This window comes from Anguilla rostrata, chromosome 1 (genome assembly GCF_018555375.3).
Source record: "Anguilla rostrata isolate EN2019 chromosome 1, ASM1855537v3, whole genome shotgun sequence".
NCBI lineage: Eukaryota > Metazoa > Chordata > Actinopteri > Anguilliformes > Anguillidae > Anguilla > Anguilla rostrata.
This window is the reverse complement of record NC_057933.1, coordinates 47,746,482-47,771,379: the sequence shown is the minus strand read 5'-3', so window position 1 is coordinate 47,771,379 and position 24,898 is coordinate 47,746,482. Positions and strand designations below refer to the sequence as shown.

General features: G+C 43.0%; 1 protein-coding gene across 7 annotated transcripts in view; it reads left to right on the top strand.

Annotated features, from left to right (window-relative positions):
* Positions 1-1,598: 1,598 nt before the first annotated feature.
* Positions 1,599-24,898, top strand: part of adam22 (ADAM metallopeptidase domain 22) — an 80,025-nt gene continuing 56,725 nt past the window's right edge. For 3 of the 7 annotated variants that reach the window (XM_064339138.1, XM_064339122.1, XM_064339114.1), the window contains exons 1-3: positions 1,601-2,049; positions 2,406-2,566; positions 6,709-6,785. In XM_064339138.1, coding sequence (XP_064195208.1) covers positions 1,965-2,049; positions 2,406-2,566; positions 6,709-6,785 — 323 coding nt within the window. In that variant the 5' untranslated portion in view covers positions 1,601-1,964. Of the gene's footprint in view, positions 2,050-2,405; positions 2,567-6,708; positions 6,786-24,898 lie in introns of all 7 variants that reach the window. The other 4 variants (XM_064339155.1, XM_064339130.1, XM_064339165.1 and 1 more) reach the window with 3 other exon arrangements.

Genomic DNA, 24,898 nt, shown 5'->3' with positions numbered 1-24,898 from the left:
TGCTTGACCAGTCCCATTACCAACATTCTGTTAACATTTTAAATTTAGCAATGTGCACTAGCATGCACGTCCTCAAATGCATATGCTGGAAAGTTCCAGATTTTCTGTCTGCAATCCACAAGCTGAGCTGTGCGGTCGTTGTGTTGAGAGTTCATGCTCGAGTAGTATACTGACAGCAGGTGCTTAATTGACAAGGCATGATCAAACCCTTAGACCCACCTTCCCCTACAGCTACAGTTGACACTGGCACTGTCAGCCCAATATAAACCCTTTATAACAAACCAAACTGGGGTTACGGGTTGGCACATCCACGTGTGCCACGCTGGAACCCCAGTTTGGATTGTTTTATACTGGGCTTTATGTATACCACAATCCATGAAGGATCGATGAATGAACTACACTGGATTGTCAAACCATTTAATGCTCACTGACTACAGTCATTCAACATTTATCATACAAACTTGTGGAGCTGAACAGTGAGCAGAGTAATGTCATATTTGCAATAGATACTGTATTTGGTTAGCTAATCTGGCCCATTGAGAAGGGCAAAGACTTGGTGTATCTCTTCTTTTTCTGTTTATACCGCTTCTGTTTCTGCCTGTCTTGAGTGCGCTTCCACTTTTGGGGATATGTTTTTAGATTACTGCTGTAGTGGGTTCTCCTGGCTTATCTGAAAAGTCAAAGGTCATGACTCTACCCTCTGTTCCATAATGCCTCAAAATCCTTTGTTGTACCAGTCGACAACCATTTTAATGGGGGGAAAGAGTTTTCACTTTAGTTATTGCACCTTAATAGAATCTGAGAATCTGCACTTTAACCACGTGTGAATTGTTTGACTGCAAATATAAAATTGAGCAGGGTTCCCACTGGTCCTGGAAAACCTTGAAAACCTGTAATTTTTTCGACTAGTTTTCCAGTCATGGAAAACACCTGGAATATGAGAAAATATACAAAATGTTTATGGAAATATTTGTGAGGTCCTGGAAAATTGTAGGCTAGGCTATAAAAAAGTTGTTAAACAGTATATTTAGAGCTGAGATTGCATATTTTTCTGTATTTCTCTCTGTTTTTCTCATTTTTATTAGCTGCTGAGATTACACGGCAGCACAACGTTTTGAATGGCACATTGCCCCCCCCCCCAATGTCTGTCAGTCTAAGTCATGGAAATTGTCCTTGAAAAGTCCTGGGAAAATATTTCCTAAAATGAGTGGGAACCCTGTTGAGGTACAGCAAAATCAAGAAAACAATGTCCCAAACATAATGGAGCTCACTGTATACAGTATATAAATTGGTAAAGATTTTAATTCGACAAAAATTGTAACTAAGTTTTATTTAATAGGGGCAGATACATTTGTAAAACATTATTGTAAAACAAAAAATCCAATGTAATGTATTACAGCATTTATAGCACATGGTAATTCTCAGTTTTACCACATCATACCCATGCAGCCTAAATTATGATCCGATGTTAAATTCAAATAGCATGTGCTGTTTTCTTTGTAATCTAAATTATTAAGATGTATGCAATAGCCTTCATGTGATTAGTGTTTACACAATTTCGTTATATGCCACCGGAAATGATCGTGAGGACGTGAAGTGGCCGCAGGTTGGCTAGTTTTCAATACTTCCCACACTACAGCTCCCGACATTCCGTCTCGGCCTCGCTGTTCTCTCTTCATGTATATGTATAAGGCGCTTCTGCAGTGAGCCGCTGGATAGTGATGTGTTTTAAGGAGGTGGCTCCGTGTTCCGTTGAGGTTGAGAGCGCTCAAATGCACTCGGCGTTTTAACCAGCGTCTCAATGCGGAGGCTGCAGGAACATCCTAATGGCAACCAGTAAGGGAGAATGCGCTAACCAGACGACCACAGCGCGTTCGCGGATGTGTTTAGCTCAGAATTACCTTTAGCGGCAAGGTTACCAAAAAGAAAATATTGGATTATTTTATGAAGACCATCTGATTATAATGTCTCCGCAATGTTGGATTTCCTTTTTTTGCATCTATGGAGCGATGTGCATCGTACATTCCAGCAATCCTCTCCTACGAATAGGTAATCTCATAATATTACCGTACTATGAAATATTGTGGAAATTGTAGATGAAATCTTTATGTTTGATGAGAGCCTACAGTCGACCACTTAGTATCCAATATGTCCCTTTCTATCATGGGTAGCCTACATAATTTCCGATGTAAACATAGGCTATTTTAAAATATGCATGCGGTGATATGAAAGAAAGCCTTGTATTATTAATTTGTCGCTGTCTCAGAAGAGAGATGGGTCCTCAGACGTTATTTGGGTTAGAGCTCTATCCATGCATTTTGAATGTAAATGAAACGGCCCAGTGTTTCGTTTGCTTCCCGAAGAAAATATTGCAGTCATAGAAATCTGTGTTTTCTTTTGTAAAGGAGACGCCTTGTCAAATGGGAAGACTGATCGGGACACAAACAGATTTTTCGGAAAGGAAATTACCATACCTCTTCGGTTAATTTACCGCATGGACAACGACAGTCAAATCTCACACGACGTACTCAACACCAGGATAAAAGCAAGTTCCGACTCAAAACAGGTAGAGTACATGGATTGTGGTGGGCTGTTATCGACGGTTTCAGTGTAGGCTGACTAATGTCTCCGCTGTGCGTTGCCCTTGGAGACGTTCTGCCATTGAAATATTTGTTTATATGTGCTTGTTTGTTTTTCTTTTGAATAGTTATTTTGTTGACTTTGAGAAACGAAAAATATATGTGCATCAATCTTAATGCATTTACTTTCACGAATATGATGGGCACATCTCTATTATAGGTTATAAGATTTGTAGATCAGGATAATCAAGACAATTTGAATAGCCTATATAGCATTAACCAGTGTTTATTTGTGTTTTGACACATGTTGGTGAGCTGTTTCACCAAAACAACTGTCTTACACATAGCACTGCAGCAGTTAGTGGCCGTGAAAGCATCAACAAAGCGCTAGCTTACACTGAGATGTTCAGTGGGCCTTACATATCAACAAAGGAGCAAAGCAAGTGCTAAAAACGCAACGTAGCTTAAATTAAGTGTCACTTGCAAATATATGATGAACAACAGACAACAGGAAGCTTAAATTAATAAATTTAAGGCTATGCTTTCCCCACCACTCCTAGTAGGCTACTATAACAATTGAAAATAAAAACGAATTCATAAATCCCACTGGGACATATGGCAATGCTTTAACCGTTACTGTTGTCTGATAAAGAAAATGCACGTGCTTTTGAGTATCAAGGTCGTTTTAATATATTTATATCTTTTGATATATTATTAATTCTAGTTAATAACAGTGGAGTGAAGTGAAGGTTACAATAGGCTATGAACAGATAATATAGCTATGTGTTTTAACTATTGCCATTGTCTGATATACAAAATGCGTATGCTGTTGGTTATCTAAGTATTTTGAAGTCTTTTGTCAAATAGTTATGTTCTATAGTCTGTGATCTGGCTTTTAATGAGATCACGGCATCAGCGGATTGTAACTTTGTGACGTCTCAGGACCCTGCATATAATTTTAATTTAATAGCCTATACAAAAACAAACAATTCTTAGTAGCAATTCTTAAGCATATTACTATCACATTACCGTGGACCATCTTAATTATAACGATGATGTTAGACCACTGTTGACATAAATATAAAAAAACAAACAAAATCAAAAGTAAATGACCGATTATAAAATAAAATATCCGTGAAGTTTCATACTATCTAAATTGCTTTAGTATAATTATAACGATGCAATTTCTGTTACGACAAAACAATGGGAATTGGAAATATCTGAATATTTGAAATGCGTTGGAAATTCTCTCGACACGTGCGGTGGGCCAACGGTATGTATAACAAAGACTGTAAAGCGGCATGGGTTAGATTTTTCCTTTTTTGTGTGAATCCTACACGCTGTGTTTTCATCAGGGGTTGCCGTCTGCTAATACACTGCAGTCCTTCAGGCGATATTGGCTTGCTAAGGGCCTGCAGCATGTCAACGAGCTGCAGATGGCAGTCCCATAAAACGTTAACCCCTTGCCTCTCTGTTGTCGAGAAGAAAACAATAGTGCATTTAAATGCGCCTTGTCCTTTTAAAGTGTTATTTTGTATATGCACACCATGCGTGAGGTATTTTAATAATTAAGATGCTGGAATGCACGCAGTGGCTGTAACTCAATCAGTCTAATAATTGACCACTCAGTTATCACTAATTGCAAGTCTGGTGTAGGCTAATGTCTTAATACGAAGTGTGTGTTGGCAAATGTTTGGTGTGTCTTAATCTTTGAACAATGAATAATAGTGGACTGAAGGATCGCACAATGATTTATAGTTTTGTCTCACTCTGTCACTGCACCACTCGTCTTAATACTTGTTTAGTAAAATATTCATAACTGACCATTTTAACTGGTAGGGGGAGTTCAATTTACCCAGTCTTCTTCAGTTGAAGATTGTTATGGTAAAATGAGGGGGTGGGTTTATGTTTGATCATATCTCAAGCTTCTTTTTTCAAAAATTCAAAATTCAATGGTCTATCAGTCTAATTCCACTTATAAATAAATGCTTGTTATTATTTGAGCAATTTGATTTATTTAATCAGCAAATTAATATTTTGGAAACATTGGTGAATGATTGAGCAATGTAATTTGGGTGGTTGATTAATGAACTAATTCAATCTTAATTTTCTGTTACTGTGAAGAATTCATGATTCACATTCCCTGACATGATTCATTATGATATGAGGGCATTTGAAACATTTGAGCTATAAAAAAATGTTTTTAACTTTGCTCTGGGAGCAGGGCTGGTTCTAGGCACAGGCCAAAATGGCGGTCACCAATGGCGCCTTTCCTCTGCGGGGCGCCAAATTAAGGGGGAAAAAGGAAATAAAAATCCACGTGTTGTGTCCCTGATAGTCTGGGGAATGGGAATCAGGGCGTTATGAGAGTTGGGGTCGCACCATAACCAGACGCCCCACCCCACCCCGGGTTCGCAATCTCATCCATGGCACCATAAAAGTTTGGAGCCGTGCCTGCCTGTGAGGATTTTAATAAGCAGTGTGTTACCGGCATTATGGCCAGCTGGGCACCTGCAGTGAACCTGTACCAGCTGCAGGACTGAGTTTCTTTGCTGCTCAGCTCTGGAATGTCTTTCCCTTAGTGGAGGATACTGCAGCAACAGGACAGCCACAACTACAACTGGGCATGCTCGAGAAAATAGAGTGGGGGAAAAAAAAGGTGATACCAGTAGGAGAACATACAGAACGCCAACACTTTTCTTGGTAAAAAAATGCATTCTTAGCTTTAAAATAGAATGCATTGTAAAGTACACATGTGTAGGTGTAACATGAGATATGGTGTAGAATGTATTTGGCCTCCTGCTAGTTGAGATAACTTGTAAATGGCTACCATGGCTGCTCATTGTTGAAACGGACATTGCAGTGGCCAGAAGATTCTTCTGTTAAATTTTCTCTGTGGGGCCTGGAATCATCCTCCCAATGGAAGAAGCTCTAGCACTATAAAGAGGGTGTCCCACATTTTAAAAGATATTTATTTTTTGTTGTATTATAAGACTTTTTTCCTGTGCAATGTTGTACCTATTTCTGATTCTTTTACTGCTGATCAAGAGGGAATGCTTTTTTATTTTTATTATGTGAAATGCTATATCTTGTGTGTTCAGATGCTTTGTGTACATGGAATGCTTCCTTGCACTGGCACGCTGAGTGGAGGCCATTTTATAAATTGGCCACACTGTACTGGCTTTTTGTTGCTAGGCTTTATGAATTTTGAACAGTGTTTATTGTTCTTACAACTGCATGAGCTCTAAAATTTTCTAATTCGCACCAAGCCTACCTACAGCTGAGTCGCTGATGCATCTTGGGATCTTGGGGGTGACTACTATGGCTGTGATCAGTTCTCGGCTGTCTTCGAATTTGTCACGAAATGATATGTAAACAAAGCAAATCATTTGGCAGCTGGGTGGGTTTGAGACCGATTGGCTGACGTCTTTGGTAGGTGTCCTGAATCAAAAATGTAGATTTTTTTTAGCCTCACATGTTTACAACAGTCCTCAGATTGACCAAAGATTCTACAGTCCAATTCCATCAGAAAACATTTCCTTTAATGATTGCATTGATCACTGTAATGGTCATAAAATCTTAGAGTGGGCGGGGAAGTGGAGGTGCTAGGCAGTTGGTGTTCTGTAATGTAATGAAAGATCCAATTTAAATGTATTAAATTATTTAATTAAAATTTTCTTCTGAAGCATGTTATGAGAGGTGAACGATTCACACCGTAGGCTATCAAATCAGTTAGATAAGCAAGGTCACTTGGGAACATATAGCTTGGGGTTGACCATCTGTGGTTTTTATACACGCCTCCCCCTATTTTGGGGTTGAATGATCCACACACCCTTTAGTGTTATTGCTTATGTACTCCTGCTTGGAAATCATGGCAGGCAGACCCAGGGGAAATATCTGCGTGGCTTGGGGGACTCCCATTGACTAGTATGAGGACAATAGTGGGTAGTTCCTGCCTCAGGGACATGAAAGAGTGCATACGACATATGGTCCAATAGCATGGTGCCCATTAATAACTGCTGTAATGCTGTTGTACGACCCATTGAGGTGAAAAACTATTCTTGCTGACTCCCATGTTTTTCAAAAGCAGTACCTTTATTTGTCTGTTTTCTCTTTCATTCTACTACAGAGTACGCATGTAGCTCAAGCAAGCTTCCAAGTGGACGCTTTTGGTGCAACATTCATCTTCGATGTGGAACTCAATCAGTAAGTATGCCTGATGCTGCAGGTTCCTTGTTCCTTGGTCTTATAAACTGGTTGCTGTGAGTATAAAAGACTAGACTAGGTCAATATTTGTCCTTAAGTTTCACTTACAAGTAAGCACACGTGTTTGTTAGTCAAAATTGCTGTTCTACGCCAACAAAACAAAATGGTGTTTTAATTTCAACTGAAATTTAAGAACAAATGTTGATTAAATCCTGGCATGAATCTACATTTACTACCCTTTTAAGCATGGCGAAGATGAAAGAGGCTGTTTGCTTGACTGGATGATGCAGTGCTGTGAGCACTGGCATGCACTCATATGGGAGAATGAAAGTGCTCGGCTATTGTTTCATCCCTAAAGTTCAATTAAGCAATAACTCATGACAGGCAGTGGTATATTGTGATTATGTCACAGCTGAGGGTGTTGGGCACACAGTGCACAGTGGAGGGCCACAACCCCCTTAGCCGTGATATAATCACAGTATACCACAGCCTGGAGTGAGTTATTGCTTTTATAAAATGGTGAACAAATATGGTGATATAAATATTATAGACTCAATCCAATTGAAACAAGAATTATTTACAGGAAAGTAGTTTCTGGCTGCTCAAAGATATAGTGCCAGGCGATTGCTATGCAACATTAGTGAACTCTCTTTTGTTCTGGCAAACTATCGATAGTTAGCTAGCAAGCTAGCGTTAGTGAGCCAACAAGAGTATATGCCTTATGATAGATGCTTTTTATTTGTCCTCGTGGAAAAATTGGTTTGCAGCATAATCACAAGGAATTTCATCATAACATTACAAAGATCACGAATAGACATACCCATACAAATACTTCACACATTGCAATAAATTAAAAATAAAAAAAATAAAAGAAAATAAATAGTTAGGATGGGGGCAACTCCTGCCCAGACCAGCTGGACCTCCTTTGTGACCAGGAAGGAGTGGTCAAAGTGCATGGGGGGAAAGTGCTAGTGCATTACCCGTTTAAAAACTTAATGGCTTGTGGAACAAATGAGAACTTGGATCTATTTTTAGTAAAGTGGTGTTTTTTTGTAGATTCCCATTCATTGTACAAGCACTGAAAAACTGTCCGGCATTAGTGGGATCACGTTGCGTAGGTCTGCTGAGTTCGTTCGGTGGAGGAGGCGCATTGCTCGGCGAGGCGAGGAGTCCCTTCTCTGGTCCCGCAGTTCCGGTCACCAGTAGCTCTGGAGAGAGCTCGCACACTCGTGCCTGCTATAATCTCTCTCGCCTCAGGACCCGCATCAGATTGTTTCACAATATTTCCATTTTGTGACTGTGATTGTGATTGTTACATGTCACGGTTTTCAAATGTTTGACTTGAATGACTGCTTAGCCGCGGTGTGATAATTGAAATAGAACTGTAATGAAGCATTAGTTGTCATAGCCGTGGTATTCAGTTATACCACCGGTTTTTGATAAGTTAGGTTGTAAGTTTTGCCCTACCTGTATTTATAGTGTGTACGTCATGGTGTGGACTTCAATGAGTCAGGAACGCACCTCCAGTACGTTGTCTGCTGAGTGTGCTTAAAAGAATCCGTTTGCAATGCCCCCCCCCCCCCCACCAGCCCCCCACTAGCCCGTCCAACAATGCCTGCAGCCAGGTAACACATTTCGTGTGAATCGATGGTCTGAGATTAAAAGCAAAACCACAGCGTTCTGTCTCTTTATTTGTGTCTAGTCATGAGAATGTAATTTTCGGAGCTTTTTCCACCTGTGCATTTCTTTAACCCTAGCGGGTCTGCGCTTTTTTTGCACAGATGATTTAGCGTTCCATCATAGCGAGGGCTGATTTACGGTGAAAGCCGAGCGGAGGCAGGCTTGTGGTCGTGTCAGACTGAAATATTGATCACGCTTCTCTGGATGGAAAATGAGCTACTTGCACTGCTGACTAAAGTGCTGGTACTGTAGCCAGGACGTCCCGTAATATTCTGTACCGGGAGGCTCCTAGAGACTGGTGCTGAGCTCTGGGGTCACTGAGAGCCCTGAGAGATACTGGAATAAGAACAAAGATGATGGAGGTGATCATAATAGTGTTAATGACAACAGTGATGGTAATGAGGGTGAGGAAGAAGGGTGTCCATTGCTGGCAATTTACTACATATGGAATTGATGTAGGCCTATGCCTGAATACAGATGTAAAGAAATATCACAAAATGTGGTTAGTAGTCTAATTGGAGAATTCAGTGTACTGTGGCACAGTGTATAATACAATCAGGACGTGAAACCCTGTGATAATAAGAAACACTAAACCCCAATCTCTTTCATGGTAAATACAGACAGATAGACTTTCCTATCTAACAGCTTCAGCGAATGGAGGACGTGACCACTGGTTGGAAAGGCTGGCCAGCTGATTAATAAGAAAGGCTTAACGCCTCAGAAACAGACAAGCAAACTTTAATGATTTATACTTATGAAAGGGCTGGGAGTATCTCTGCATGTATTTCCTCTAATCTCTGAGCCTCTAATATAATCCATCTGTTACCAAATCCCTCTTAATCATGGCGCTATGAGAGTATCATGTCCTGATGTTTGAAGCCTAGGTTTTCATCTCTTTGTCTGTTTGGATGGTGGGACTTTGGAATCTTCCCAATTGCCGGAACGCATATTGTTCTTCATGCTGCGTTCTCCTGGTGATCTTGAATGCGTGTAAATAGAAAACCTTTCTTTTGGCAAGATGTGTGGAGCAACCTGGGCCCTGTCTCACATACATGGCTAACTCAGTTAACCCGATTAGTTTGTTGAAGTTTTGGGATGAACTCAGGATTTTTGTTTTCACAAAGCGATTTCACAATTTAGCCAGACTTGTTACCGGGGCAACACAGTCTTAAACCCTTGCCTGCGAAACTGCGGGTTTATGCTTGAATTAGCTGGATGACATGAACATAGCCTCTAAGCCACACGGTGAAATCACACACCAACTCTGAGAGAAGCGAGCCCTAACAGTGATAGACACTATTGAGCTCTGCTTTCTCACTCTGCTGTTGGCAACAGCAAAAATATAATAAACTTTATTTGTTCATTTGTTTCATACATAAAATGCAACGTAAAATGCTTCACACTTGAGGACAAAAATAAAAACTAAATGAAACCAACTCACAGGATACAAGATTAAACAATAAAGTAGTAAAATGAGGAAATTAAAGCAAGGCAGAGACAAAAATGTAAGGAATAAAATGGGAAATAGGCTGTCATTAAAGTCAAAGAAAATATAAGTTGGCTAAAGCCACAATATAGCCTACTGAGCAATCAGGAAAGTGTGCCTTGCTTTCAAAAGGCATAAACAGTGTGTTCATCAGATTTCCTGGCCATGCAAGACACTAGAAAGGTTTCTATGCAGATATCATTTGCAAGAGGGTTTCACATTGGCAATATTTAGCCTAAATAATCACTAATAGATAAATATAACATGGCATTTTCAAAAGTCTTAAGAGGTTAACCACTAACCTGTGCATTAGCTAGTTGAAAATGTAGAATTTCAATAAAGTGATTTGCAATACATTTTTATATTTAACTGCTGCCAGGTCCTTTTGTAACTGCTGTCACATGCGCTCAAAAATAATTGTATGTTTCAGTGCGGTGACGTTATCAGAAAGCAAGTGAATGAAAATCTTGTTACGTAGGCATAGACCTGCTTAATTTATCTGCAATTATCTGCCTGGTTTCTTCTCTAATTTTGCTGCTATGGCTATGTTTGATTTGCTAACTAGGATTGCTTTCTCTTAATGAGTTCTTAATCCTTAGAGGTGAAAAATATGCCCATCTCCAGTGTTGCCATAATCTTGTGATCTACAATCCCAAAACAAGATTTTAAAAAGCCAACATAGGTTACTTTCATTTGTTTCTAAATGTCACATGATCTCGCAAAGGTTAATGGCACCTCGCTTTATGTCTATATAAAAGGGGTATGATCCCGTTTTTGGTGTACGATTTATCTCCCCTTTATTGCAGAGCAGGTGCACTCATTTGTCCGAGGTGATTAAATTAATCAAATCGTAATTCACGTTTGTGAAATGGAGTAAGCCCAAATTTAATTAATGAGATAATTTGATAAGATACGTGTCAAATTATCCTGGATTGTTTAAGCGACGTACGTGAAACAGGGCCCTGTGGGGCGGCTAAATCTGAAGCCGCATTTGAGTCCCCTGTGCGGTTGGGGATTCGATTTCCCTGCCATAGAACCTTCTGGGCTGTGTCCTCTTTCTGTCTGTTACCCTCTCTGCTTTCCCCTACCTAATTAAAGTAAAAAAGAACCAAAAGAAGGGCAAGTTGTTTCCTCACATTTTTTTAAAATCTCATATACAATGCGTATTTGTGTATTAATGACATTTTATCTCATGTTTTTGCCTTGGGTGAAAAGTTTGTGCTAATGAGAAAAGGCTTGTATGAGGAATTTTGGTCACTGAGAAACCGTCAAGTTCAGCTATTTCCCCGGGTGCAGGGGTTTAGCACAACCTGTGGTTATTGGCTACATTTTGGACTGGTCTCTGTATGCCTCTCTGATTCAAGTTGCTTTCAATGCAGCCTCCATCTGCCAAGTATCCTGCATTGTCCAGTCTTACTTTTTTGCCATCATGAAACTTTCTCGAGCTGTGAGAGAGTGTGAGAGTGTGTGTGTGTGAGTGTGAGTGTATGAGTATATGTGTGTGTGCGTGTGGTTGTGTGTGTTTGTGAGAGTGTGTGTGTGTGAGTGTGTGCGTGTGTGTGTGTGTGTTTTCTTAGCGGAGGTCCATAGTGAATGAGCTGGCTTATTCTTGGCGTCCCACGGCGAGGCCTAGTTTTCTCAGAGTGATCAAGGGTCCTTGCCTTTTTCTGTCTGAGTCACTAGCTGATAATCTCTAGCTCTGGGTTTTTATGAAGCTCCACGAACTACCAAAAAATCAACAGTTGATTGTGATAATGATGTATTGTCATATATTGTGACATGTTTTATATTGTGACATATTTCAGGTTGTACCTGACATCAGTCCATTTCTCTTGCTCTATTTTTAACACTACCTCATTAGCTGCAGCCTGATTGTATTACTGAAGTGCATACTGCTGGTGTGTGTGTTTAGACCAGCCATTGAACTGAAAAAAATCTGAGATAGGCACTGTTCACAGAGGGCCAATTGCTGCCTCTAAGTAATGCTCCCTCCCCCCCCCCTTCTGATTGCTCTTGGTGAATAATTAACATCTCTCTGAGATTAAAGGGGTCTTTAGAATAGTTCCTGTTTCATATTGTTGCAGGATCCTGGCCTGACTTGAGGACAGATTTTTATAAGCATTATAATTGTGCCCAAAGACGGTCATTAAGTCTGTCCGTTGTTGGCTACTCCAAGGATTTGGGATTTAGAGGACAGCTGTACAGCTGTCTGCCTTGGTGTTGTTATGCATTGGTATTGTCACTATAACATTACATTTTTTATTGTTTGTGATACTGTTAATTTGTCACACTTGGTCAGCTGATGTATTTAGTATTGATGGGTAAAATATTGTAGTCGTGTTGGCTGGAATCACACTACTCTGGTATTAACCTATATCTTTATTAACTGTGCTTATTTGAACCAAACACAAAGTGTTATTTTCTTTGCCCTTTAAAAGATTTGCTTGTTTGTTCTATGTTTATTGTGGCTTAATGAAAAGCAGAAGAATTATGCAGTGGTGGGAGTGGCAGCTTAGTCTTTTCTTCATTTGCATGTTTCTAAATGCATTTCCATAGATATATGCTATAAGCAGTTTTCTGTTGCACCCGAGTGGGTGGATGTCAAACCCAACATTTGTACGTGAGCAAAAATGTACCTTTTCTGAACACAGCGATGGGAAGTGATTGAGAATGCGGACGTGTTCGTAATGCAAATCAAGGATGTCGTGTCAGGTACCATCTGCAGGGCCGGATCCATTACTCAGCAAACTTCAGCACCCTCCTGAACTCTGCTCATATTATTTAGAATTCTGTCTTCAGTGTAAATTTAGTCCCTGACCTACCCTCAACAGAACAGCCCCGGTCCCTTCAGCACCATCTGCATCGGTCTCTTTCACTTCCCTCCAAAACAAACAACCAAAAAGAAAGACGCAAAAATGTGAAAAAACACACACTGTTGTGCGTGACTTAATGGCTGTCCTTGTTGTATAGATAAAGGTTTTTAGCAGAATGCTATAGGGTTCTTGCTCTAAAAGTTGGCCTTTATAAATTAACCTCCTTTAAAGGCCCAAGAAAGAACAAATAATGTAGGGGAGGTGTGTTTTATATGATACAGGAAGGGCTAATGTGTGTTCATATTTAACTGTTTATGCCTCTATTCTAACTGCTTAGAGTAATAATATCCAAGTAATAATATTCAGCCCATTTGGAAACAGGCGGGGGGTGGGGGTGGATGTTTGGGCTGGGGGGCCTCCGATAAGGACAAAAAAAATCCTGAAACCTCATTCATATGCGCATATGCCTTTGATATATTGCACAGACAAATTAAAAAATGAGAATATAGGAGTCTGAATAAATTAAATTATAATATATCAATTCTAGCTTAAGCATGTTGAGAAGGATTATTCAGGGCCACACGTTTTTACTTTTTAATGCTTTTTTTGTCTCTCGTGAGCTGGTTGGTAGTGGGGGGCCAAGCGGTCTGAATTGCCACGGCTTTTGTTAAGAGAACTGACATGTGAGAACTCATGAATGGGAAAAGAGGGAAGAAGGGCTTTCCCTGCTGGTGAGCAGCTGAGGGTGAGGGAACGGTAATTGAAGGCCAATTACTCCACCGGCAGTGCCGTCTGCGTCTGGGAGGCAGTTCGCGGTGAAACAGCGCTTTCTCCTGGTCTCCCTTCGTCCCCGGGGCTCACGCGGGCCTCGTTGTACATTTGTACCCCTCGCACTCAAAGACTGTAGGAGACGACGAGAGCAGTCAGGGTTTCGTTTGTCGTGATACTGCGTTTCTGGACGGCTTTAGGGGGCAATCGGGACATCTGTTTGTTTTAAAGCTGATTAGTGAAGACACCTTTTAAAACAAACAAAGGACGCTGACATCTTTTCCCCTGCGCGACTTCTGTGGCAAATGAGCATGAGGCGAAACATTTTAAAACATAAAAAGATTTATCTGCAGTCCACTTGATGAAAAAAAGAAGAAACTGTGCTCCCGTTAATTTTCATGTATGCCGCCCAACACTGAGTCTGGGTGACACAAATTTGAAAGATGCTGATGCCGTGATGCTATTGCTGTGATGCTAAGATGCTGCAGACTCAGAAACTGCAGGTGCTTGTGCACTATTTTGCAGCAGTAGCTACTGCCGATGTTTTCTTCCCTTTTCCTTTGTAGAAGAACGGTCTGCTTTGTAAATGTGCAGTCCTGATGCGAAATAGACAGAGGGGGAAAGGTGTGATTTATGGGGGGCTAATGAGGGGGAGGGATCCATGCGTCCTTCACGCACCCTTGAGTATGGGGGGGAGGAGGAGGAAGTACGCACGCAGGGCCCGGGCAGGGTCTGGAGGGGCTGCAGAAAATGGCAGAAAAAGCAGTAGGATCTGGGGTAGCGGCCGTGATTAATGGCCTGAGCGCTTTCTCGCGACTGCCCGCACCTCTCGAATCGCCCTGGGACCGAAGGAGGGGGTTTCGCCTGAGCGTTTCCTGAGAGCTTCCGGAAAGCCCGCGTCGCCGCCTCCCTGCCTGCACTCTGTGGCCCTCTGCTCAGTGGGTCAGGTGGAATCTCTGAGTCTTTAAAATGACCCGGCCCCTCCCCGCGGCTTCCTGTTTGCTTTAATACCGTCTGCCCATCGGCCGTGCGATGCCACGCACTGTGACTGGCAGTGGTCTGCAGGGTCTCCAAGATTTATTACGGAGTTAGGGGTGTAGTGAAGAGATTCAGTGGTAGGACAGCGGTCAGTTAGGCTAAATTCAAACCGTAAATATCATTGTAGGCTCACTAAAAGAAAAAGGTGATGGATGCAGGAGGTCTTTATGGGGTTTGATGGGGCAGTACGTACGCGTTATTCTCCCAAGGCCTTCAGTATGGGTCTGCTGTGCCTGAGAGTCTAGGGTTCTGCTGCATTGCAGCTGCTGCCGGGAGCCTGGAACTGATCTCAGGAACCAAACCACAATAAAAGCTCATCAACACAAATAGGCCCAGAACCTGAGTCAGATGGTCCTACACAGTAAAATGTTCAGGGTTAAATCAACTCTTACAGAGTACGTATAATCCCTATTAGACTCATGAGTACTGCTACTAGAGTTGAATTAACACTGGGCATTTTACTGTGTATCTGACATTTTGTGTGAAAATGTGTATCTGATATGGGAATGCTGTTTGTTATGATAATAAGCACATGAAATTACCTTTTGATACATGTTCAAACTTACACAGGTGCTATCCCAAACAGTGCTGTGAAATCAGTCTTCAAAGTTCTAGAATATTATTAGATGTTAATCGAGGAGGAAAGTCCAGGGGAGAGCAAGTAAAAGTGTTTTTTCCACCCATGAATCTAGCCCGCTGATTTCACTAATTACTTCTACTTCCGAGCTGAAGAAATGTGCTAGTAAGCAAATTCGAGTGGTTGGAACAAAATACTGGGGAGGACCTTTCTACCTCTGGATGTAAATCAGTTCTCAAAATACACGCCCCCTTCACACACTGTTTTAATTCTGTTTTGCCAGTGTACTATTTTCCTGTAGCTTTGTGGGATGATTTTGGTGCATTTTGTCCTTCGAATGCCCAGTGTAGGAGGTGCTATATGCCGTATTTTAGTGACTCTAATCTGAATTTGCCCTGTGAATGCAAGGACTTCCAGATTTCTTCCCAGAGGTACAGTTTGTCAGCAGCGCGCGCAGAATTGCTTCCGAGAATTGCAAACGCTTGTCTCCAGGGTCGGAGGTCGTCGCGGAGAGGCCAGGTGCACATTAAGGAACAGCGTTTGACCCATGTGACCGTTCTCCTGATCACTGTGTTAAGCGGGGGGGCGCCGGTCGATCGGTAGGTGTGATCGCCTGCTTTGTGTTTCGGGAAGCCCTTCTGCCGCTCAGTGGAGGACGCGAGGCCGAGCCCGCTGAGCGCGCGGGGCAGAGCAGCCCGTGATTAGAGGACGCCATTGTGTTGGGCCTCGTCCGCGGCTCCGGTCGCGCGAGCGTGCTCAAGATGCGGCGTCTGTGATAATGAGAGCCCAGCAGGAGGGGCAGGTGTGACTGTGCTGGCCAGCTGCTGCTGCTATTCGGGGGGGGTCTAATGGGGAAGGGGAGGGGGGAGGGGGCGCGTGGGTTTTTCCCCTCTGTGGAGTCATCGCTCATATCGCGACCCTCCCCCAGCGCAGGTTTTACCCCTTTGTGTGGGTGTGCAATTGAGCATTTGAATATGCGTATGTGTGTGCCCATTGGAGTGTGTGTGTGTGTGTGTATGTATTTGAGCATGTGTGTGTGTGTGTGTGTGCCCATTAGAACATATGTGTGTGTGTGTGTGTGCCCACTAGACCGTGTGTGTGCATGTGTATTTGAGCATGTGTGTGTGTGTGCCCACTGGGGCGTGTGTGTGCATGTGTATTTGAGCATGTGTGTGTGTGTGCCCATTGGGGCGTGTGTGTATGTGTGTGTGCCCACTAGAGCGTGTGTGTGTGCATGTGTATTTGAGCATGTGTGTGTGTGTGCCCACTAGAGCGTGAGTGCAAGTTTGTATTTTTGTTTGTTTACGTGTGTACCCATTAGAGCATGCGTGTATGTATTTTACAATGTGTATGTATGTCCCCATTTCAGCATGTGTGTATGTGTGTGTGTGTATTTTACAATGTGTATGTATGTCCCCATTTCAGCATGCGTGTATGTGTGTGTGTGTATTTGAGCAGGTGTATGTGTCCCCATTTCAGCATGTGTGTGTGTGTGTGTGTATTTTACAATGTGTATGTATGTCCCCATTTCAACATGTGTGTATGTGTGTGTGTGTGTGTATTTGAGCGTGTGTATGTGTCCCCGTTTCAGCATGTGTGTGTGTGTGTATTTGATAATGTGTATGTGTGTCCCCATTTGAGCATGTGTGCGTGTGTGTGTGTGTGTGCATGTGTGAGCGCATTTGTTGGAGTGCTTGGATGCATCTCTGTGCATCCTTGTGTTTTGAGTGTGCCTGTTTGAGCACGTTTGAGTGTGAATATGAATGTGTTTGTAAATTGCCTGAAGGTTATGATTAACATATGAATATTGTGGTGAGGATTAAAATGTGAAATTGTTAGCCGTGAACAACAAAAGCAGATTCAGGACACAATGATCAGTGAGGGAAGATCATTGCCTCCCTTATTTCTGACTCGCAGGCGACCACTTGGGTGAAGGCAGTCTGAAAAAAGCATAACCGTGTGTTTGAACCCACAAACATTTAGTGTCGGCTTGGAAATTTGGGCATTTGTGGACTTCAAAATTGTTAAAACCTTTGTTTTTTGGAAGGGTGGCCTTTGTCCCTGAGGTGAGAGTTTAATCAGCGAGACCCCTTGTGTATGGTTTATACAAGCACGCTGTGTTCTTACAGGGATAATGAAATCCCAGGAGTGGGGGGCGTGCTGGTTCCCCCCGGAGAGCTGATGCATTCTGGGAATTAAAATACTGCTTTCTTTCGGCGCGGAGGACCAGCTGTCACTTGGGCTCAGAACGCGCAGCGCTCGTCTTATCGCACAGACGTTTGAGCGTGTGCGTTATCACTCCCTCTGTACATCTCCAGCTGATGCATCTGAAATGACATTGAAAAATGCAATGTTTGTGTCATAATGCAATGTTTGCAAAATGGTGAAAGTGGCCGTCTGACTTATTTTGCTGCAGATTTCGAGACCTCGCTGACTGAGGATTTGAGGAAGGATGTATTGCTGTTATTTCAGATGAACCAAGATGTTTGTGGTGCACACGATACTATATGGTGCCTGAGATGTTCTTTTGTAACTTTAGTTGAGTAGCAGTTGATAAGTAAAGGTTTTTTTTAGCAGGATAGATCCTCACTCTGTGGGATTAATAACAAGTACAAGCTATTGTTTACTTTAAACACCATCAGCATTAAAAATGTACATGTGGCAGGTATTGTTTGTAGTCATATCAGTCACGTTCAGCAGATGGTACAGTTAACGAGGCGATACGTGTTATCATGAATGTCAGAAGCCTGACTCCAGGCAGTACTTGCTCAGCAGTTTGTGTGCGCATGTGTGCATGTCCGTGTCTGTGTGCCCGCATGTGTGTGCGTGTGTGCGTTTTTGTGTGCGTGTGTGTATGTGTGCGAGTGTGCATGCGCGCATGTGCGTGTGTGTATGTGTGTGAGTGTATGTGTGTAGATAAGTGTATGGGGGCAGAGGGTTTAGAGATCCCAGCACAAGGACCTGAGACATGACTGGGATGGTTATTAGAGAAATAAAAGTTGCTGTTTGGTGTAATAAAATAAAAGGATTGTTTTTTTGTACATTTTGTGTTAGTCACGTATCTGGTTAGGCCTCCCATTGGAGCCTCAGCCCATTGAATGCTAAGCAGCACCAGTGACACTGGGTGTCAGGATTTGGTGGGTGGGGGGGGTGCAGGATTATCCCCCCAGGCTATGATCCATGATCCAGTTAACACCATCTCTAAGTCAGTGAGCAAAATATTCAATCCTTGGCTCTGGAAAACGGTTTTGGAAGGGGAGGAATGTTTGCGTCCGAATGTTTGCAAGGTGATTGCTGATTCATTGTTTGCTTGCTTGTTTATGGCTTTATTTTCCCGGTGTCTGCATTGCTACAGCTCCGTCGGTCTCGAGTCTCGTTGGCTGCGTCTGACAGTGCATTCTAATCCAAGAGCTCCGAAGATGCTTTTGGCAGTGATAGCGTCAGTGCTAAGATGCAGTCGGGCGTGTGCACATAAGAAGCTCGTTGTTACAAGAAATAAAAAAATAAAAACAAATATAAGTAAGTGGACTTAGGCATTTAAACAGTAATCATGAGTCATCGAGGTCATAAGGAGCTGTACAAGGAAGGCCAAGGAAACCCCGAGGGGTTTATCGAGAGGCTCCCTTAAAAAGACAGACATGGTGTCATGGATTACATTGTAGATATTGCATGCTTGCCATCTTGCAGGTCTTGTGAAGGAACAAAAGAGGGTTTCATATCCATGTAGTAACATCCAGGAAATGCGCATTTCTAGGACAGGAAGTGTGAGGTGTTGGGTAGGCGGGTGCTGGTTGCTGTGATTGTGATGACGGAAGGTGGCGGCTGGTGAGCACGGTCCCGCTAACGGACCGCTTGTGTGAAGTCTGCAGATAAACTGCTGCAGCTGCTTGGTGGCCCAGAGGGGTCTCCGGTCCGGTTAATTAACTGTGACCGAGCTGCACTGACCACTGAGTTCGCACTGGCTACTGAATCTCCACTGGCTACTGAATCTCCACTGGCCCCTGAGTCTCCACTGGCTACTGAATCTCCACTGGCCACTGAATCTCCACTGGCTACTGAGTCTCCACTGGCCACTGAGTCTCTACTGGCTACTGAATCTCCACTGGCCACTGAGTCTCCACTGGCTACTGAATCTCCACTGGCCACTGAGTCTGCACTGGCTACTGAGTCTCCACTGGCCACTGAGTCTCCACTGGCTACTGAATCTCCACTGGCCACTGAATCTCCACTGGCTACTGAATCTCCACTGGCCACTGAGTCTCCACTGGTTACTGAATCTCCACTGACCACTGAATCTGCACTGGCTACTTAACCTCCACTGACCACTGAGTCTCCACTGGCTACTGAATCTCCACTGACCACTGAGTCTGCACTGGCTACCTAACCTCCACTGACCACTGAGTCAGCACTGGCTACTGAATCTCCACTGACCACTGAGTCTGCACTGGCTACTGAATCTGCACTGGCCACTGAGTCAGCACTGGCTACTGAATCTCCACTGACCACTGAATCTGCACTGGCTACCTAACCTCCACTGACCACTGAGTCTCCACTGGCTACTGAATCTCCACTGACCACTGAGTCTGCACTGGCTACTGAATCTGCACTGGTCATTGAGTCTGCACTGGCTACTTAACCTCCACTGACCACTGAGTCTCCACTGGCTACTGAATCTCCACTGACCACTGAGTCTGCACTGGCTACTGAATCTGCACTGGCCATTGAGTCTGCACTGGCTACTGAATCTCCACTGACCACTGAGTCTCCACTGGCTACTGAATCTGCACTGGCCATTGAGTCTGCACTGGCCACTGAGTCAGCACTGGCTACTGAATCTCCACTGACCACTGAGTCTGCACTGGCTACTGAATCTGCACTGGCCATTGAGTCTGCACTGGCTACTGAATCTCTACTGACCATGGAGTCTGCACTGACTTTTGAAAGGGAGACACAGAGTGAGGATATGTATCTATGAGAGAGTGCGGCAGAGAGCAGGCCATAATGTCCCAAAGAGCAAGACAGAATGCCAGAGGACGAGGCGGGGAGGGGAGGGGAGGGGAGTTAGTGGTGGCTTCGAGGGAGGATCAGACCCAGACGTGATTAATGAGGGCCAAGCTCTGAGTTCCGTGGCGCAGGCCTGTAGCACGCCTCTTTGTCTCCACACGCGGCTGCTTATTCAGCGCTGGGGGCCCTGACGCCCGTGTGCACGCGCTGGCGCGTGCGGCAGTGCACCTCACACACTGAGCATGCGTGTAGGGACGGTAGTGGGGAGGAGTGGGGTCATTCAGCAGAAGGACACGCCCCTACGCGCGCACATCCGTGCACGTGCGCATTCGCAGCCGAAAACGGCATCCAGTTACACGCCTACAAACGTACTCAATCATCAAGACTGCTAATATTGCATGTGCTGACCTGGCAGCTTTGGTCTTTCATTCTAAAATGGCAGCTCCTAGTAAAATCAGTCCGTCACAGGCCTTTAATCAATGCCTCACAGTGGAATCTCTCATATTTGTTTAATACAAGGCCAGGGTTAAGGCCCTCAGAAGTGTGTCGATATCTGGAGCGTGCATATATCTTTCCAGGATAATTTTTAGAAACGGATCTTTTTGGCGCCTGACCCTATCTCGACATGCCACATGTAATCCTCATCGATTGTGACTGGGACTGTGTCCCGCTGGCCCTGAGAAACAGACCTCCCCAGCCTTCGCAGTCTCAGTCTCCACTCCAACCCCCCCCCCCACGCCCCACTGGGCGCTCGCTAATGAGCTCTACCTTCTGACTAGCAATAACGGAACCCTTTCACGTCCGGTAATAAACGCTAATGCGCGGCCTCACTTCAATTTAGCTCTTTGCACAATGGATTTGAAAGGGGAGGGGAGGTTTCTGTCGATGGAGTGCTTTACAAAGAGATGGATGTTATGCAAATGTGCATCGTGATAAAGGGAGCGAAGCTTGGGGGACGAGCAGGGTGGGATGGGGTGGGGCTGGGGTGGGGTGGGGAGAGTGAGCACACGTCTCTGCCCGTTCCGTAAATTATTCAAATCCCAAAGCAATTAAAAACAGAAACAGTTATCTGCAGTCAGCTCTAGTTATACATTCCCAATTTTGTCGGGGTTTCTTAATAGATTTTAAATGGTTTGAATTTTAAGCAGTGGAATATTCCAACTAGACCGGAGTCTAAATGGGGATTGATGATGCAATAAAGCCCCGTGAATAATATTGCCCCATTCAGAACCTACACCATAATAGATTACATTTTCTCTTTGTTTTATTTTGGCCTATAAACCATCCTAGAAAGCATTGTTATGTAAGGTATGCATTATAAAGTGTGGGTGAATAGATTTTAGTAATACAATTTTGAGACTGGCTTAGCTAAACCTGAATTGACTGTGACTGTGATACGAAAAATGTTTTCGGAAGCTTTACAACTGGAGCTGACTCATTCATTAGGCGTGGCATTAAGAAGCAAGCAAACAGACACTGACTGGGCTTGGAGAAGTCTCTACACATGCATGCTGTAACGATGCTGCTCTTTTGTATTCTGGAAAGGCACTGGCATCTCACATACCGGATACCGCGCTATCCAACGCTTTCGCTTGCGTGTTTCCTTGAGTATTTCTTCACTGCAGTGGTTGCCGTCAGTGGTTGCAGATTTAATTTATGGTCCGGGTTAACATGGCGGCACTGTGAGTCACTTCTATGGTGATAACCTGGCCCTGCTGCTTTCTATACTACAGAAATTTGACATCGGTTATGTTTATTTTAAATCAATATAGATGCTAAATATAAATGAACGGAATCAAAATGACACACAAATACACTACATGCAGCAAATTATTAGAAGATATTACAGTGTAAACCTAAACAAAGTTCTTATTTGGGGAAGTAATATTCTGAAATGAGGCTACTTTTGTGACTTGGTGCCACTGTACGGAACAGTCTAGTATTTGCAAACTACCTTTTTGTACAGAAAACATCTTAGCTGCCACACTCAGTGATACAAAGACTGCATATTAGCTGTTTTTCTCAACCACATGGTTGCCTTTTATTCTCTTTATAGTCAGGATGCTCAAACACAGAAACCTTCTCTCTGTGGTTCAGACAGTTTTGTTAAGTGCTGCGAATTGTAGCATTGGAATATGAGTCAGGCTTTTGCTTGTTGTGACTGCAGACAGAGAGTTGTCCTTGGTATAAAGCTATCATTGACCCCTGCATTGATCAGAGAGGCTGGCTCACTGAGGGTAATACTCCTGAGGTTGGTGACACTGGTCGTACACCATACCTTTTTATGGACTATTGTGCAAATCAGAGTAAATCAAATGGTTCAAATCAAATCAAATTGTAAATATGTCAGCAGAACCTGTCCCTAGAAATTCTCCCTATTTCCAACACCTAAAAAAATTAAGATGCATTTAAAAACCAACTAATTATAGAAAAAGAAAACCAATGAAAAACGACTCATATTTCAGAGAACAGCATAGCCTTCCAAGTGTACTAAACTAAACTACTGTACTAAGTACTACATACTAAATCCTAAAAAGGTAACAGCTGTACAGAGGCCTGTATTTAACAGGGTACCTTCAGCCTTCGGAGCAGATGCTGTGCACTTTGTCCTTCTACGGAGAAAAGAATCTTGTGGCCACAGCGTAATAACTCTTGGGAACAAAGATCCTTGTTATCCTGTGCCCGCAAATGAATCAACTAATGATTATAATTGGTCCTGACAAAGATCCCTGTGGATCGCAGTGCTGCCAATGCCCGTGTGCAAATGACATTATCACAGGAGCAAGGCAGTGGGCTGGTTTGTCTGCTTGATTTTTTCGTTTTCATTCAGAAATGTATAAAATATTAAACTGGCATATATGATTGAACAACCGTAGTGAGACCTGGTGCGGCGTCTGAGCATGACTTAAAGACATTGCCCAATGCAATGACCGTTCTTTCTGTCACAAAATGTAGCTTTGTTTCTGCTCAGAAGTTGCTCAGTACTACAGTGAATAGCTGCTGTACTAATTCATCACAAATTTGTAATTCACTTGTTCTCACAAGTTATTAAGGTATGGCCACAAGATCACGTATGTCCATTCTGTATCCTTGTGCTGTTCTAAGGGCAGTGTAATTCACTCCTTTTGTAAAAAATACCAATTGGCAAGCCTCTGAAAATAAATACTGTTTGGAGAAATTGTTATCTGAAATGGTTAAAATATCTGGCTAAAATATTGTGTTTTGTTTCAAAATGTCATAAACTGCAGAAACAGTCATATGAGAAAACTGTAAAAGGAATTGGCACTTGAATTCTTTTAGGTCTCAAAGCACTGTGAAATTAGCCATTATGAGCTTTCTGGGGAAAAATATTTGTTTTGAAGAAAATTGCTGGAAATTATGGATGGCATAATTTATCTGTTACGTTTGGTTTCCAATTACAGAGAGTGTGTAGGGAGTAAAATCTGCATTTTTACAGATTTATTCATTCGTAAAGGGTTCCTATAACCAAGAATCATTTCAGGACCATGGACAGCAGTGTTAGGTTTGAGGTTTCTACTCCAGTTTAATGAAGGGAGAAATACCTGTAATTCTGTAATTGAGGCTTTCACATGTATGTAGTGGAAATTGAAGAAACTATGGTAGCTAAATTATAGATTATGTCATTCCTGTAGCAGTACTGGGCTGTGAATTATGATTCTATCGATCATATTGATCATATTAACATGAATTCAACATTTTTATGACTAGTTTTTATTCTGTTATTTCCCCTTTCTTTTTCCTCTCCTTCTCCCAGTTGTAATTCCCACATTATATTTGTAATCCTATCCATTTCAGCTAGCTTCCACCAGTTTGACTGAGTGCACACTAGCTTGCAGAAAACATGTCATCCAAACCATGTGCTCTTGTCTTGTGCTAATGGCTACTATGCTCAGCTGCTGTGCTGGACGGCTACACTTCATTCTTGGGCGATGTGGTGGGCGAAACCCTGCTGACTTAAATCCTCTCTTCTCTCCCACCCCCCCGGTGGTAGCCCGGGTGGTTCTTTGTCCTGGCGGGCCACAGGGTCTGCTGGTTTTAGTTTTTGCCTTAATTTCGGCAACCAATTCAGACTCCGGAGACCAGGTGAGGTGAGATGACTGTGTAATTGGCTGCTTTAATTCATCAATTAAGTTCCGAGTAACGACTAAAACCGGCAGACCCTGCAGCCGGCCGGGACCGAGAATGAAGATAACTGCTGTGGCCGACTGTGCTCTGGCCCCCCAGGCACTGTCAGTGCTGACACAGTCAGGAGGCTGTACGGACCACGATGCACATCGCTGTGCTAAAGAGCCTGGCTTTAGCTTGACATGTCACATTGGAGACGCATTATACTGAACGTATAGAACCTTGAATAACTTCATTAATGCTTGCATTCTCAAATTACACTCTGTAAAGACTCTGTAAGAACTTATTTGTCAGTGTTTTTCGCAGTTTGAATACCAGAGCGCAGCTAACGTCATGTTGATGGTCCTTTGCATTCATGGAAACTGGCACCACATTGTCCAACTGACTGGCAGGCGGATAGGAGACAGACACAACTGGCGCATTGCTGGCTAATTACCATATGGATGTGTCTGTAAACAGTGGAATTGTCTACAGACACATTTGGCAAAATCCTACTGAGCAAAAAAAATACATTTCTGCTGGGGTGTTTTGCAAACAAACTCCCTCTGTTGAATCTTAACTAGTTGTAAAGTCTTTGCTGGCTCTTCAGTCGTAGTCTAAA